This window comes from Garra rufa, chromosome 21 (assembly GCF_049309525.1).
Source record: "Garra rufa chromosome 21, GarRuf1.0, whole genome shotgun sequence".
Classification (NCBI taxonomy): Eukaryota; Metazoa; Chordata; class Actinopteri; order Cypriniformes; family Cyprinidae; genus Garra; species Garra rufa.
This window is the reverse complement of record NC_133381.1, coordinates 19065242-19075640: the sequence shown is the minus strand read 5'-3', so window position 1 is coordinate 19075640 and position 10399 is coordinate 19065242. Positions and strand designations below refer to the sequence as shown.

The 10399-nt window shown below is 36.8% G+C and overlaps 1 protein-coding gene and 11 non-coding genes across 12 annotated transcripts; all 12 read right to left on the bottom strand.

Moving 5' to 3' along the window:
* Positions 1-1650: 1650 nt before the first annotated feature.
* On the bottom strand, positions 1651-7319 carry pex13 (peroxisomal biogenesis factor 13). Its single transcript, XM_073827015.1, has 4 exons — positions 6709-7319; positions 5578-6299; positions 3793-3915; positions 1651-2934 (listed from the first exon to the last, which is right to left on the bottom strand). Exons 1-4 carry the CDS (start codon positions 6777-6779, stop codon positions 2576-2578), a joined length of 1275 nt encoding a protein of 424 aa, XP_073683116.1. The 5' UTR covers positions 6780-7319; the 3' UTR covers positions 1651-2575.
* A 111-nt stretch (positions 7320-7430) lies between these two features.
* Positions 7431-7540, bottom strand: trnal-caa (transfer RNA leucine (anticodon CAA)). Its single transcript has 2 exons — positions 7503-7540; positions 7431-7476 (listed from the first exon to the last, which is right to left on the bottom strand). It is a non-coding gene; the product is annotated as a tRNA-Leu (tRNA).
* Positions 7541-7705: 165 nt separating this feature from the next.
* trnal-caa (transfer RNA leucine (anticodon CAA)) lies at positions 7706-7816 on the bottom strand. The gene is made up of 2 exons: positions 7779-7816; positions 7706-7751 (listed from the first exon to the last, which is right to left on the bottom strand). It is a non-coding gene; the product is annotated as a tRNA-Leu (tRNA).
* Positions 7817-7997: 181 nt separating this feature from the next.
* trnal-caa (transfer RNA leucine (anticodon CAA)) lies at positions 7998-8107 on the bottom strand. Its single transcript has 2 exons — positions 8070-8107; positions 7998-8043 (listed from the first exon to the last, which is right to left on the bottom strand). It is a non-coding gene; the product is annotated as a tRNA-Leu (tRNA).
* A 166-nt stretch (positions 8108-8273) lies between these two features.
* trnal-caa (transfer RNA leucine (anticodon CAA)) lies at positions 8274-8384 on the bottom strand. Its single transcript has 2 exons — positions 8347-8384; positions 8274-8319 (listed from the first exon to the last, which is right to left on the bottom strand). It is a non-coding gene; the product is annotated as a tRNA-Leu (tRNA).
* A 181-nt stretch (positions 8385-8565) lies between these two features.
* Positions 8566-8675, bottom strand: trnal-caa (transfer RNA leucine (anticodon CAA)). The gene is made up of 2 exons: positions 8638-8675; positions 8566-8611 (listed from the first exon to the last, which is right to left on the bottom strand). It is a non-coding gene; the product is annotated as a tRNA-Leu (tRNA).
* A 182-nt stretch (positions 8676-8857) lies between these two features.
* On the bottom strand, positions 8858-8967 carry trnal-caa (transfer RNA leucine (anticodon CAA)). Its single transcript has 2 exons — positions 8930-8967; positions 8858-8903 (listed from the first exon to the last, which is right to left on the bottom strand). It is a non-coding gene; the product is annotated as a tRNA-Leu (tRNA).
* Positions 8968-9132: 165 nt separating this feature from the next.
* On the bottom strand, positions 9133-9242 carry trnal-caa (transfer RNA leucine (anticodon CAA)). The gene is made up of 2 exons: positions 9205-9242; positions 9133-9178 (listed from the first exon to the last, which is right to left on the bottom strand). It is a non-coding gene; the product is annotated as a tRNA-Leu (tRNA).
* A 165-nt stretch (positions 9243-9407) lies between these two features.
* Positions 9408-9517, bottom strand: trnal-caa (transfer RNA leucine (anticodon CAA)). Its single transcript has 2 exons — positions 9480-9517; positions 9408-9453 (listed from the first exon to the last, which is right to left on the bottom strand). It is a non-coding gene; the product is annotated as a tRNA-Leu (tRNA).
* A 165-nt stretch (positions 9518-9682) lies between these two features.
* trnal-caa (transfer RNA leucine (anticodon CAA)) lies at positions 9683-9793 on the bottom strand. Its single transcript has 2 exons — positions 9756-9793; positions 9683-9728 (listed from the first exon to the last, which is right to left on the bottom strand). It is a non-coding gene; the product is annotated as a tRNA-Leu (tRNA).
* Positions 9794-9974: 181 nt separating this feature from the next.
* trnal-caa (transfer RNA leucine (anticodon CAA)) lies at positions 9975-10084 on the bottom strand. Its single transcript has 2 exons — positions 10047-10084; positions 9975-10020 (listed from the first exon to the last, which is right to left on the bottom strand). It is a non-coding gene; the product is annotated as a tRNA-Leu (tRNA).
* A 166-nt stretch (positions 10085-10250) lies between these two features.
* On the bottom strand, positions 10251-10360 carry trnal-caa (transfer RNA leucine (anticodon CAA)). The gene is made up of 2 exons: positions 10323-10360; positions 10251-10296 (listed from the first exon to the last, which is right to left on the bottom strand). It is a non-coding gene; the product is annotated as a tRNA-Leu (tRNA).
* Positions 10361-10399: the final 39 nt, after the last annotated feature.

Below are 10399 nucleotides of genomic sequence, written 5' to 3'. Positions count from 1 at the left end.
TGATGATGCTCGCGCTGCAGTGTCCCCGATTATAAGCCTCCGCTGTCTGCCTGTCCGTCTGTCTATTGCAATTTGACGGGATGCCAAAGCTCGCTGACCCGAGCCTGAAAAAGGAAACTGACAAAAACGATTGAAGGCGACCCGTGGGCAGAGGATTAACTCCACATCCCCCGCTCAGCCACTGTGTTGTGCTCTCTATTTCCGGTGCCGCAGTGCAGCAGGTGCGCGCCGGCGTCCCCGTTGCTAGGCGACAGCCCCAACATTCCATTTGATTGATGGGATTCTGTTTTTAATATGGGGCCCAGACAAACACAAATGCATTTAGTCTCTATAATCAGGTCAACGAATTTGCTGAAAGATAAAGTAGCGCTGTAGATGTGCTGACAGACAAAACGCATACTGACAATGTACAGCCACGGATTTAAGAAATTAATACTTATATTCAGCAAGAACACATTACATTGATTAAAAAGTGACGGTAAAGATATTCATATTACAAAGGATTTATATTTAAAATAAATGCTTGTATAAATGCTTCTATTTAAAATAAATGTTTTTAACAAATGTACTTTTAAACTCGTTTTTCATCAAAGAATCGGGAAAAATGTACACTATACCAGTCGAACAGTAAGATTTTTAAAATGTTTTTTAAAGACGTTTCTTTTGCTCACCAAGCCTGTTTTTTTTTTTTTTGATCCAAAGTACAGCAAGAACAGTAAAATCTTGAAATATTTTTACTATTTAAAATAACTGTTTCCTATTTGAATATATTTTAAAATGCAATTTATTTTTGTGGTCAAAGCTAAATTTTCATCATTAAGCCGGTCTTCAGTGTCACGTGAGCCTTCAGAAATCATTCTAATATGCTGATTTGCTGATTAAGAATGTTTCTTGAACAACAAATCAGCATATTAGAATGATTTATAATTATTCATTATTATTATTATTATTAAATATTTTCAGCATTCTTTGATGAATACCATTTAAAAGCTTTTTATGGGGGGAATTTAAAAAAATAATACTTTTATTTAGCAAGGATGCTTTAAATTGTTAATAAATGATGATAAAGACATTTATAATGTTACACAAGGTTTCTATTTCAGCTGTTCTTCTGAACTTTCTATTCATCAAATAAACCTAAAAAAAATCTGTTTTCAACATAATAATAATAAATGTTTGTTTGAGCAGCAAATCAGATTAGACTGGATCATGTGACTGGAGTAATGATGCTAACAGCTTTAAAATTACAGGAATAATTAAAAAAAAGCAGTTATTTTAAATAGTAAAAATATTTTAAAATTGTACCGTTTTTGGTGTACTTTGGATCAAATAAATGCATGCTTGGTGAGCAGAAGAGACTTTTTAAAAAACACTACAATCTTACGGTTCCAAAAATCTCAGTTTCCACAACAATATTATAAATACAGGATCATGTAAAACCGACTGGAGTAATGGCTGTTAAAAAATCCAACTGTGCCATCATAAGAATAAATTACCTTTTAAATGATAAATAAATATAAAATATAATAATTTAAAATATAAATATAAAACTCTGCAAACACAAAAGCTCACATCCCTGACGATTTGCTCAAAGTGTGTGCTCGGACAAAAATAAAGTAGAAAAAAGAGATAAAGTCAGCACACCACAGCTCCAAAAATATAGACGTTTATTGACAGACTCTCACAAAGGTGACGGTCTGAGTTCTTTTCATCTTTTTTTTGCACTACATTTTAAAATAAATGAATGCAGCCTTAGCGAACTTGAGAGACATTTCAAAAATATTTTAAAATCTTTTGATGGTAGAGTAACTGTTAGCAGACTCACAGTGTAACATATTTGTATGACTTTTATTTATGTATCTACAAATAAACCTACATTTCTTACCCAGCTAAATGTCAATCAGTAATTTTCTGCAATCTTGGAAATGCTGGAACTTTACTCTACAACTGAAAATGACAGGAGATATTTTTTTTTTTAAGTATTTACTTGCAAAATAATTTTTGGTATTTACATAATTGCACACAGTGTTAGTAGTATGAAAAAACAAACAAGCCTGAAAACACAGAAAAATGCACACACTAATCCTTGATACGACACAACTTAAAACATTAAATATTCACATTGCAGAAAGATGAACCGTAATCTAAAACTCTTACATTAGGAGAAATTTGTGATAAACACTACATTATAATTTTAGATTGATATACGAACGACTCAGATGCATTAACTGTGTATGTGTGAATGACAACATATTTGAAACATTTTATGCGAATCTGTTTTTCCTAATAATTACTCAAAATAAATTAATGTGTCTTATTAACATAATCTTACAAACTATAATGCTGAAATACCTAATATTTTTGTTGAAGAAAGAAAATATAACTGAAATTTGTGGAATTATGCAGTTGATAGATTATACATAATTGCCTCTCCTTCACAACACCTCCATTTCCCATTTTTTCCAATCCTTTTTTTAGGGTGATACATTCTAATGAAATATACTATTTTTCTCCTAGCTCCCACTAACACACACACACACACACACACACACACACACACACACACACAAATTATTCATAAGTCCATCTTTTCTGAGGTTATCTCTATAGTATCACTGCTGTTGTTTGTGGAAGGTTGCACCTCCAGGGCAGCGTGAAGACCGTGTGTTTCACCGTAAACAGACTCCAGCAGCTCATCTGGATTTGATGTGGTAGGGACGGTCAGTCTGGAGTTGGGAACAGAAGCTGTAGCCAGAGCAGTTTGTGGTGCTGGAAGGTTCTGCGCACCCTGTTGGGGCTGTGCCATCCTCTCTAATTCTGAATGCTTTCTGCCTCTCCTCCGGCCCAACACTTTGACGTAGTTGGCAGGTACCAGGCCTGTGGTCTGCCCATCCACACTGGCTAACAGCCAGCCACGCACCCTGGGCTGTTGTTCTGAAAATAAGGGTGAAAAACAGAGTACAAGCTGCAAGTCAGTGTTTATTATACCCATTACAAAATGTACTTGGAACAAATATGCTTGACATTGGTCAAGTTTAAAATGTTACATTGTTTAATATGAAAATAGTTTCCACACTAGCTAGTATTTCTGTGCATGTCAAAGTGTTTAAAGGGATAGTTGACCCAAAAGACAAATTCTGTCATTAATTACTCACCCTCACCATTCCAAACCCTTAAGACCTCCGTTCATCTTCAAAACAAAATAAAGATTATTTTGATGAAATCCGAGAGCTTTCTGATCCTCCATAGACAGCAAGGGTACTACCACGGTCAAGGCACAGAAACACAGTAAGGACATTGGTAAAACAGTCTATGTGACATCAGTGGTTCAACTGTAATTTTTATGAAGCTACAAGAATACTTTTTGTGGGCAAAGAAAAGACTTCATTCAAAAATTCCTCTTCTCCGCATCACCCTAGGGCCATTATGGAGAGTATCACGACGCATAAATTCCATAAATCTCTGTAAAGTCGTTATTTTATTTTCTCTGCACACAAAAAGTATTCTTGTAGCTTCATAAAATTAAAGTTGAACCTCTGATATTTTAACAATGTCCTTACTATCTTTCTGGGCCTTGACCTTGGTAGTACCATTGCTGTCTATGCAGGGTCAGAAAGCTCTTGGATTTCATTAAAAATATCTTAATTTGTGTTCCGGCGGAGATGAATTAAGGTCTTGCGGGTTTGGAACGACGTGAGGGTAATTAAGAGTGACTAATGACAGAATTTTAACTTTTTGGTGAACTATCCCTTTATGTATACTTATGTTCAGAGTTTTTCTTATTTTTTTAACCTTTAGGAGCAAGATTAAGCATGTCTCCAGCCTGTAGAGAGATCTCTTCCTCAGATGCAGCTGTGAAGTCATACTCGGCTCGTGCTACAACATGGTCATCTTCCCCACTTGCCCAGTTAGTGGCTATAAAACAGAACATAGACACATTTTCCAGAATGTCTATCTATCACAAACATACAGACATAGCTACATATTCAGACATATACAAAATATTCAGAATGATAATATTAATTAATTCTGCAATTTATTAAGTGACCTAAGTTCTACTTCAGAAGTGTAGAAGCTTCTTTCACAACTGTTCTAAAGTTTTTGAAATTTATTATAATATTTAAAATGTATTCGATAAAAAATACAGTATTACAAAATATTATTACAGTTTAAATTAACTGTTTTCTATTTTAATATTTTAAAATACACTACTGTTCTAAAGTTTTTTTTTTTTTTAGGAAAAAGTGAATATTTTGAATTTATTTGAAAAACAAAAACAAAAAACAAACAGTAAAATTGCAAATGTTATTACAATTTATATTAGCTGTTTTCTATTTTAATATTTAAAAATTATTCCTGTGATGGCAAAGTTGAATTTTCAGCATCTCATCTTATTATCAATGTTAAACAGTTTGGAAACTATTTTTTTCAGGATTCTTTGATGAACAAACAGCTAGTTTTGTTTTGTTTTGTTTTTTATTTAACTAAATTTAATTTATCCTAATTGTTTAAAACAGTAATCTTTTGTAACATGTCTTCACTGTTATAATAAATGCATCCTTACTGAATAAAAGTACTCGTTTCTTTAAAAAAAAATCTTACTGACCCCAAACTTTTGAATGGTAGTGTAAATCATTCTCATAGTTGCTTCAATGGTTCCACATTAAAGCTATGATATGAATAGTGGTAATATATACACTACCAGTCAAAAGTTTTTGAACAGTAAGATTTTTAGGCCCGGTTTCACAGACAGGGCTTAGGTTAAACTAGGATTAGGCAATAGTTCAATTAGGACACTTAAGTAGTTTTTATAAACATCCCTTAGAAAAAAACATTACTGTCCATCTTGAGACAACGTAAAGGCACTGACATATTTTAAGATCAATTAGTTTAAGTTTCTTTCTGTTGAAACAGCTCAGACTTACATTTTAGTCTGGGATTAGGTTTAAGCCTTGTCTGTGAAACTAGGGGTAAATTTTTAAATGAGTCTCTTCTGCTCACCAAGCCTGCATTTGTTTAATCCAAAGTACAGCAAAACAAACATTTTGAAATAGTTGTACTATTTAGAATAACTGTTTCTATTCTAAAATGTATGTGATTTCAAAGCTGAATTTTTCAGGCTTCTTTGATGAATAGAAAGTTCAGAGGGACAGCATTTAAATAAAAGTATTCATTTCTATAATTGATTTCCCAAATTGTCATATTAGAACGATTTCTGCAGGATCATGTGAAACTAAAGACTGGAGTAATGCTAAAATTTGTAGCTTTGTTTACAGGAATAAATTACATTTTAAAATATATTCAAATAGAAAGTAGTATTTCCCAATATTACCGCTTTATTGTATTTTGGATCAAATAAATGTGGGCTTGGTGAGAAGAAGAGAATTCTTCAAAAACAATAAAAATCTTACTGTTCAAAAACTTTTGACTGGTACTGTATATATTCAAGCAATACTGGTCTTTAAAACTTTCACTATTGTTGCAAACAAAAAAAAGAAACCTCAGACCTACAAATTGAGAAAAGAGTGTGTGAAGTGTGAGAAGAGACAGAATAGGAAGGGAGAAAAAATGTCTCACAATTTTCCTCAAGACCCTCAGCAGACCGCAAAAGCTTCCAGATCAAATACGGCCCTCCAAGAACCACAGCAAAAAACAAGAAAATGGGCCATGATTTGACAGAATTCGCTCCGGGGTCATCAATCCCTGCGGCTCTGGTTCCTGAAGCAGATACAATGGAGGAGGCAGCGCTGTCTGCCCACAAGTCATCCACCTCTGAATCCTGACGCAATCCCAGCAGCCTCTGTAGCCTGCGATATAGGTATCTAAGGGTCCTAACAAGGGCGAAAGCAGACAGCACTTTTGTGAAATGTATGCGCAAGCGTGAGAAGTGATTGGCCACATCCAGTACAGCACGGAAGCTGTTGTAGACAGCAGAGAAAGTAGCGTCCATCATCATGCTGACAGACGAGAAGGCGTGGACAATGCTTTCAATGGACTGAAATGCTCCACGGCTGCTCTCCTCGGCCTGCTGGACAAAACGGCTGGGTGGGACGTCGTCTGTTAGGTTATAGCGGTTATAACCCAGACCGCCTCCAACTCCATAACCACTGTAGCTGTAGGGGCTGTAGCCCCCATAGATGGAGCTCCCATAAGGGCTGTATGAGGAAGAAAACGAGCTGTATGTAGGACGGTATGCCTGTTGAACGGGTCTTGGAGGGATCGGTGGTGTCACACGTGTTAGAACTGGAGGACCAGACACTGATGGCCCACTTTGTGATACTGATCCAAAGTCAGCTGATCTAGATATTTGAAAATAAAAACAAAAAAGCAGAGTCAATTGAAACACCAAATACAAATAACAGCATTAATAATAGAAACTTCGTTGAAAGTTGTCAGAAAGGCAGAAAAACAGGATGGGTATGTTGGAGTGAACTTTGACACTCGCATGCAAACATTTACTGACGTGCTCGAGCACGAGCCAAGCATTAAGTTTATGTAACTTATTAGCAAAAGTTAAAGTGTCAACACAACAACATAACATAGTATTTTTTTCTTAGTATCGCATTAACCACAAACTTATAAGCATGTTATAACGAAATATCTATTTGTCAAGTAAATATATTTTGCATTACGTGTTCGATAGCAATCAGGCTTGCTAGCCGTCCTAACAACACTTCGTCTTTTGGACATACTGGAGTTTTTACGAACCGATAGTTTAGTGGCGCAGTCATGGTTCCAGGGATTCGCCTTTCCCATGGTTTTGGTGGAGGCTGAGCCATTATTATTTTATATTTTAGACAAAAGTCAAGCTGCACTGAGCAACAAACGTCAGGATCACAAACTGGCCCATTCGCCAGACAAAGCAATCGCTCCTTCACATCGATCTGACTGTCTGGCGACACGAGACTAAAGCAATCTATCACTGAATCGATCGCAATGTGCTCATTTCTGTTCTTGTTGTAATATTTAACAATTTAATATACAATAATGTGTATGAGGGGTCGTTAATTATTTCAATATGTAGTTCAGGTGATCTGCCGCCAAAATAATGTGACTACTACTCTGACGCTGCACATCTAGCAAATGACTAATCTGACTCCCCTTTATTAAGTCTTTCAATGAAATTCCTGACTGCTTCCTGTTATAGATTTGCCATTGATCTAGCACATGACATTCTGCGTCAAAAACCTTATTTTTATTTCAAGTTTTGTCACTGTAAAAGTCTCTTTCGCTTTTCCATCCTGACAGTAGGCTACGAGAGCTATGCTGTATCGGTACAATTAATGAACTAATGGGAATCCAAAAGTCTCAGTTTTCGTCAAGTGATAGACATTTGCCAAATTTAAAATCTGAGAACATATTCTATATTGCTTAAGTCATATTTAATATATAAGCATATATGTCATTTTTTCAGGTTTATGAAAAGTTGCTGTCAGAAGTGGGATTTGAACCCACGCCTCGATTCGGAGACCAGAAGCCTCAGTATTTGAGAAGGTTGAAACCTTGAGTCTGGCGCCTTAGACCGCTCGGCCATCCTGACAGTACGACAGCTTTGCTGTAAGTATCGGTACAATTAAAGATCTAATGGGAATCCAAAAGTTTCAGCTTTTGTAAGTGATAGATATTTGCCACATTTAAAATCTGAGAACATATTCTATATTGCTTAAGTCATTTATGACATTTTTTCAGGCTCCTGAAAAATAGTTGTCAGAAGTGGGATTTGAACCCACGCCTCCATTCGGTGACCAGAAGCCTCAGTATTTGAGAAGGTCGAAATCCTTGAGTCTGGCGCCTTAGACCGCTCGGCCATCCTGACAGTACAAGAGCTGACTGTAAGTATCGGTACTGTTAATGAAATAGTGGGAATCCGAAAGTTTCAACTTTTGTAAGTGATAGATATTTGCCACATTTAAAATCTGAGAACATATTCTATATTGCTTAAGTCATATTTAATATATAAGCATATATGTCATTTTTTCAGGTTTATGAAAAGTTGCTGTCAGAAGTGGGATTTGAACCCACGCCTCCATTCGGAGACCAGAAGCCTCAGTATTTGAGAAGGTTGAAACCTTGAGTCTGGTGCCTTAGACCGCTCGGCCATCCTGACAGTACGACAGCTTTGCTGTAAGTATCGGTGCAATTAATAAACTAATGGGAATCCAAAAGTCTGAGTTTTTGTCAAGTGATAGATATTTGCCACATTTAAAATCTGAGAACATATTCTATATTGCTTAAGTCATTTATGACATTTTTTCAGGCTCCTGAAAAATAGTTGTCAGAAGTGGGATTTGAACCCACGCCTCCATTCGGAGACCAGAAGCCTCAGTATTTGAGAAGGTCGAAACCCTTGAGTCTGGCGCCTTAGACCGCTCGGCCATCCTGACAGTACGACAGCTGACTGTAAGTATCGGTACAGTTAATTAAATAGTGGGAATCCGAAAGTTTCAGCTTTTGTAAGTGATAGATATTTGCCACATTTAAAATCTGAGAACATATTCTATATTGCTTAAGTCATATTTAATATATAAGCATATATGTCATTTTTTCAGGTTTATGAAAAGTTGCTGTCAGAAGTGGGATTTGAACCCACGCCTCCATTCGGAGACCAGAAGCCTCAGTATTTGAGAAGGTTGAAACCTTGAGTCTGGCGCCTTAGACCGCTCGGCCATCCTGACAGTACGACAGCTTTGCTGTAAGTATCGGTACAATTAAAGATCTAATGGGAATCCAAAAGTTTCAGCTTTTGTAAGTGATAGATTTTTGCCACATTTAAAATCTGAGAACATATTCTATATTGCTTAAGTCATATTTAATATATAAGCATATATGTCATTTTTTCAGGTTTATGAAAAGTTGCTGTCAGAAGTGGGATTTGAACCCACGCCTCCATTCGGAGACCAGAAGCCTCAGTATTTGAGAAGGTTGAAACCTTGAGTCTGGCGCCTTAGACCGCTCGGCCATCCTGACAGTACGACAGCTTTGCTGTAAGTATCGGTACAATTAAAGATCTAATGGGAATCCAAAAGTTTCAGCTTTTGTAAGTGATAGATATTTGCCACATTTAAAATCTGAGAACATATTCTATATTGCTTAAGTCGTAGTTGTCATTTTTTCGGGCTTCTGAAAAGTTGCTGTCAGAAGTGGGATTTGAACCTACGCCTCCATTCGGAGACCAGAAGCCTCAGTATTTGAGAAGGTTGAAACCTTGAGTCTGGCGCCTTAGACCGCTCGGCCATCCTGACAGTACGACAGCTTTGCTGTTAGTATCGGTACAATTAAAGATCTAATGGGAATCCAAAAGTTTCAGCTTTTGTAAGTGATAGATATTTGCCACATTTAAAATCTGAGAACATATTCTATATTGCTTAAGTCATTTCTGACATTTTTTCAGGCTCCTGAAAAATAGTTGTCAGAAGTGGGATTTGAACCCACGCCTCCATTCGGAGACCAGAAGCCTCAGTATTTGAGAAGGTTGAAACCTTGAGTCTGGCGCCTTAGACCGCTCGGCCATCCTGACAGTACGACAGCTTTGCTGTAAGTATCGGTACAATTAAAGATCTAATGGGAATCCAAAAGTTTCAGCTTTTGTAAGTGATAGATATTTGCCACATTTAAAATCTGAGAACATATTCTATATTGCTTAAGTCATTTATGACATTTTTTCAGGCTCCTGAAAAATAGTTGTCAGAAGTGGGATTTGAACCCACGCCTCCATTCGGAGACCAGAAGCCTCAGTATTTGAGAAGGTCGAAACCCTTGAGTCTGGCGCCTTAGACCGCTCGGCCATCCTGACAGTACGACAGCTGACTGTAAGTATCGGTACAGTTAATGAAATAGTGGGAATCCGAAAGTTTCAGCTTTTGTAAGTGATAGATATTTGCCACATTTAAAATCTGAGAACATATTCTATATTGCTTAAGTCATATTTAATATATAAGCATATATGTCATTTTTTCAGGTTTATGAAAAGTTGCTGTCAGAAGTGGGATTTGAACCCACGCCTCCATTCGGAGACCAGAAGCCTCAGTATTTGAGAAGGTTGAAACCTTGAGTCTGGCGCCTTAGACCGCTCGGCCATCCTGACAGTACGACAGCTGTGCTGTAAGTATCGGTGCAATTAATAAACTAATGGGAATCCAAAAGTCTGAGTTTTCGTCAAGTGATAGATATTTGCCACATTTAAAATCTGAGAACATATTCTATATTGCTTAAGTTGTAGATGTCATTTTTTCGGGCTTCTGAAAAGTTGCTGTCAGAAGTGGGATTTGAACCCACGCCTCCATTCAGAGACCAGAAGCCTCAGTATTTGAGAAGGATGAAACCTTGAGTCTGGCGCCTTAGACCGCTCGGCCATCCTGACAGTACGACAGCTTTGCTGTAAGTATCGGTACAATTAAAA